The sequence below is a fragment of the Sprattus sprattus genome (genome assembly GCF_963457725.1).
Source record: "Sprattus sprattus genome assembly, chromosome: 7".
NCBI lineage: Eukaryota > Metazoa > Chordata > Actinopteri > Clupeiformes > Clupeidae > Sprattus > Sprattus sprattus.
Window position 1 is genome coordinate 3,048,495 of NC_137926.1, and position 5,000 is coordinate 3,053,494.

Here is a 5,000-nt window from a genome sequence, read left to right on the forward strand (position 1 = left end):
GCACTGTTCAGATACCCCCATGTTGTATACTCTACGTCGGTCTTCGTGTATCATATTTCAAATCTTACGGTTATCTCAACTCCGTTAGCTGATCTGAGATCAAATACATAGTTTAAAATAGCAGCCTAATAATTAGGATGTAAGCCGTTATCATTTTTACCCTGCATAGAATAGCCTAGACTTATTTTTGACAATTACACTTAATTTTGTCAACCATGCCCTGAGACCAGTCAGCCACATTCCTTAATGGGTGTGACATTCCCTAAATTGAGTCGGAAAGAGGACAATGAGGGAATGAGTCTGGCATGCCAGACATCAAACATTTCCAAGCAGTTCTCAAAAACTAAAATCACTGTCTGTTTTGATAGGCCAAAAAGACCAACAATGAATAAACTCCAGTGGCATGAAGGATCTATTTACCAGCTTGCATTTGTCCTCTGCTGCCTTTTTGTCCAACTCTGATTGCTCAGCCCGATCGATGGCATTCTCCTTATCCAGTTTCAACATCTGCATTTTCTTCTTGATGGCTTCCATGGTGGCTGTCGGTGTATTTTCCTAATACCGGGTGAAATCGGGACAAAAAAGCAGCGTGCCTCTCGACTGTGTGGGGACCCTGAAGAGACGCCGAGGAGGACAGAAGCAACTGGACCTGCACCGCTAGCAGAGTGGGATGGCAGACTCTATTCGGATTGGGTAGTGCGCAAGGGAGGAATTCTATCCAGACGCGCAGTCGACTTTTTTGGAAAGTTCTGTCCGAGTCACTCCATGGGATAGCGTGACGTCGGGCGCCTGTGATTTGCCCTTAGGAACTGACTTTGAATTTAGCACCAAGATATTGACCATCTTTGGGAGACTTTGATTTGACTGCTGTTCTAGTGTACATGTTAAGGATTACACTCTCTAAAAGAATCTGGATGCGTTTATGGGATGCTCCCTACTCCGCATACGATTAGGATAGGTTTAACTGTCCGTGACATGATTTAATGGTATGATGGCTGTACTACTTGCCTTATTCAGACTAAAAACCGGTTTCAACAATCTGGCAAGTTCGGTTTCATAGTAATTGAAAATGACGCGTTTCATAAAACAAATAGGATTTTCAGTATCCAACTATATACAGCCTTTAATTGTAGTAGAAAGACTGCTATGTTACCTACGTAGAGTGATCCTAGTCTGATAACATATTTACTGATAGTCCAGGACATCTGTCATGAGATAAATTCAAATAACTTATATTTGTATACAGTAAAGGTAGGCTTCAACGAACGATGGTTTAAATACATTTGTCAATAAACGACAAAGCATTAAAGATCAAAAGATGTTGTCGCTCGAGAAGTGTCTCTGACCGGTTCTGTTAAAGGGAATGTCTACGAAGAGGTTGAATGTCTTCATAATTATTCGCAGAAAACCCGCAAGAGGCCACAGCATCTTGAGACATTTTATCCCAGACATAAGATTTAGGAAAAGTGTCGCAATTTGTTCTGAAAAGAATACTACTGGTTGTCACAAGCACAGGTGTAGCAGTTCGACATGACGTCATATAATTTGACTCCGAGGTAAAAATATGTATGGCAGTGACAAGCCTGACAATCCTTCACAGTCGGCATAGGCACATTATTATTATTGGCGTATGAGAAGTTCTCAAAGCGAGGCGATCGCTTAGTATTTAAATTTCCACAGCCCTGTAGTCTACCAATGGTATTTGGGCGTTTAAGGAATACAAACATTTAAATTTAGGCAAGAAAAGCAACTTTATTGACGCCCGGTAATAGGTCTTTGACGGTGCTATAGGGCAGCTATCCCATAGCACTACAAACAGGTGTAAAGGGTATCAAAATGACAATCACTGAACAACAAGATTGTACATAATATTTGTGGATTCTCTATGGCTTTTCTTTAAGTTAAACAAATGGATAAGTGCACAGTGTAAGCTAGGAAATGTTAGCAGTTAAACACACATGCTGTTATAAAAACAGATTTGAAGGCACTTTCAGATGCATTGATATGTTCAACAGACACAACCTTCTAATAATGAAGCCTCAGATTGCGTAAATCTTTTGAAAGCACTATACCCCAACACTGGATTTAGATTCCCTGTGTATCATGACTAACAGTTAGATTACAGAGCAACCATTCACTTAATATGCACCTCCTCCCTAAAGTTTAATATTTGCAAACACCTCTATGATGCACATTGATATCACAGAGAAAGCTCTGCCTCATAGCACCAAGTAGATCAGGGGAACAAGACAAGGGCTGAATAATTAAACAAACCAAGAAAACAAATATGGCTTTCCAAACGTGACCTTACTTTAACACAGGAGGTCAAAAGGACAACGGCGCCCTGACTAATAGAAAACGAACACTCACAAACTCTTTTTTTTTATTAACATAGACATTTAATAGAAGATATTATTTGTAACACAATTCATAGCTTTATTTTTGTTTCTTTTCTTAAAAAAATGATATGTTTTCTTTCTTTGAATTGTTTCATCGCAAAAAACAAAAGGTACTCATTGCACTGCTGGTCCAAATTGCCACATGATGCAGTCGCCTGTCCCTGGGTTAAAGCACCACAAGAAGAAAGGCTAAGATGGCTGCCCAAAACATTCACAACAATCTTCTTTGGAACCTGACTAAATGTTAGACATATCTATCGAACAAATACTGTTTTTAATAATTTCCACCCCCCAAAAGCTGATGACTCAAAATCAAAATAAAATGACAAAGTTAAAAACATCATTGAACTCACTGATATTACATTGTTCTGAGCCGTGTTAACAGGGGCTCATTTTTTTTTAGCCCGTCATAAATGAAAATGATTGAGTAAATGAAATGTGTAGCCTCAGTTAAGACCCATGCATGCTAGGTCCAGAACACTAGTCTATATGATCAAATGCTAAATGAAAACACATGGAGCGTTTAAAAGCGCAGTTACCTTAGAGATTTGCATACGTTGCGCGGAGGACACAAACAAAACAAATAACAGTTAAGTCATGGCACGGCAACGCTTGGAAAAGTGACAAATACAAAAAGAACGGTGAAAACAAAACAAAAAAATAACCCAAAGTTTAAAATAAACATCCTGATACATTTGTTCACTTTTTACCCCTATTTCATCTCTTACAATTGCTTTGCCCAGAATGGTGCATGTCATCATAGTTACACTCTCCACAAAAATATATAATAAAACTGTGGCATGGGTATAAATCCCAAGCCGCTGATTTGTCTTTGCTTGCATGGCGCATGTGTGTGTGTATGTGTGTCTGTGTGTGCACGTGTGTGTGTGTGAGAGAGAGCGGACGAGTGGTCGCGGTTCTCATTGGTCCTGTCCGTCCTCCTGGAGCTCCGTGGGGAGGAACTTGTACTGCTGCTGGCGGATGTGGGCCAGCTTTCTGCGGGCCTCGTCAAGCTCTCGCTCCTTCCTCAGCATCTCCTCCTGGGCCGCGATGATCTGCACACACACACACAGGCACACACACACACACACACACACACACACAGACACACACGCACAGACACACACACACACACACACACGCACACGAGGAAAAACCCAAATCACTCTCAGGCTTAGCATCCCACTGCCTGTATCAGCTAACACTGAAGGCTAACTTTATGAAAATGCAAAGTAAATTAAGCTAACGACAAGACCTGATTCACTCTTTACTTAACAATATGGATTGCGCAATACAGGTTATTTGTCCACTTTTGGACTCCATTTCACAACTTTGGCCTGGCAAGATGGACAGCCTGATGGCAAAGGTAGTGGAGGTGCAGTAAAGAGTAGTGGAGGTGCAGTAAAGAGTAGTGGAGGTGCAGTAAAGCGTAGTGGAGGTGCAGTAAAGAGTAGTGGAGGTCCATCGGGCTCAGGGGTTCTAAAGTGCAGCCCTGTTTGTTACATAATAATATAATATAGTAATACATCCCAATAGATCATCATGAGGACGCCCACCACTTCTCCCAACTTAGATGGTGTAAAACGGGCTACTCTCCAGCACAGACTCGTAAAATGATTTATAAAATAAATACGAACCCTTTCTATAAACAGTTTGGTGAGTAATTACAATAAACCTGCTTGTATAATACATGCACCTACACTTATAAGGTAATATGTCAGATATGTATTTGTACTATTTCAAATGCTTGACATTTTTTTTTTTTAATTCACAATATACATACACGAGAGTCTTGACTCTGAAGAGGATTTCAAAAATGTGTTTATTATAATGGTAGACTAGACTGCTCCCTTGTCACACACACAGTGAAATAGGGATCTAATACTGGATCTAGACTAGGGAGATACCAGTGGGCTGTGTGACTGATCTCTGCTTACCTGAGCGATTCCGCCCACCATCTTGCTCTTCACCATGACCGCCTGGTCGTCATGGCGATCGAAGGCGGCCTTCTGGGCGGCCTTGACCAGGTTGTCTGAGGCCCTCTTGACAGCATTGCCAGCAGCCTGCACAAGTTAAAACCACAACAGTTAGAACAACATTTCACAGATGCCTGATGATTTAGGTCTGGTCTAGCAACTTCTGAGTCCCAGACAAGATCTCGGGTATGACACAGGAGGACAGTTGTTCTCAGCTGATCTTCAGTCCGCTCGGCGAGACCTGAAGGTGCTCATGGCTGGTCTCAGACCTGTCTCAGGGGGGTTAAACACGGCAGCCCATGGCTCTGTGTTTGAGATGGAGACTCTCCCTGAGCAGCAGGTTGTGAGTGTAGTGTGAGTGTAGGATACAATTCATATGTTTCACATTTCATTTATTAGGTTAGTATAGTATTCCATAGTATAACTTGAATTGAATAGGTTACTTAGTTGGCCAGGGGTTTTGTATGACCTGTTGTGCAATGTTTATATGAGCTCAGAGTGTCACCCAGGGCTTGGGATAAGGGGATCCTATGTAAATATTCTTTATACATCTATAGTGAAGGCCAGGTGGCTACATTGTAAGAGGCCTAAGGAGAAGTCTGGAGAACTATAAGATGTGACTATG

The 5,000-nt window shown here is 41.4% G+C and overlaps 2 protein-coding genes across 3 annotated transcripts in view; both read right to left on the reverse strand.

Annotated features, from left to right (window-relative positions):
* The window catches only part of tpm2 (tropomyosin 2 (beta)), a gene marked incomplete at its 5' end in the record, with an annotated part of 21,090 nt that extends 20,387 nt beyond the window's left edge, over positions 1-703 (reverse strand). The window contains one exon of the mRNA XM_080842475.1: positions 421-703. Coding sequence (XP_080698601.1) covers positions 421-534 — 114 coding nt within the window. The remainder of the gene's footprint in view (positions 1-420) is intronic.
* Positions 704-1,770: 1,067 nt separating this feature from the next.
* The window catches only part of tln1 (talin 1), a 114,939-nt gene continuing 111,709 nt past the window's right edge, over positions 1,771-5,000 (reverse strand). For both annotated transcript variants that reach the window (XM_080842175.1, XM_080842174.1), the window contains 2 exons: positions 4,337-4,462; positions 1,771-3,454 (listed from right to left, as the gene is read on the reverse strand). In XM_080842175.1, the coding sequence (XP_080698301.1) occupies positions 3,320-3,454; positions 4,337-4,462 (261 nt within the window). In that variant the 3' untranslated portion in view covers positions 1,771-3,319. The remainder of the gene's footprint in view (positions 3,455-4,336; positions 4,463-5,000) is intronic.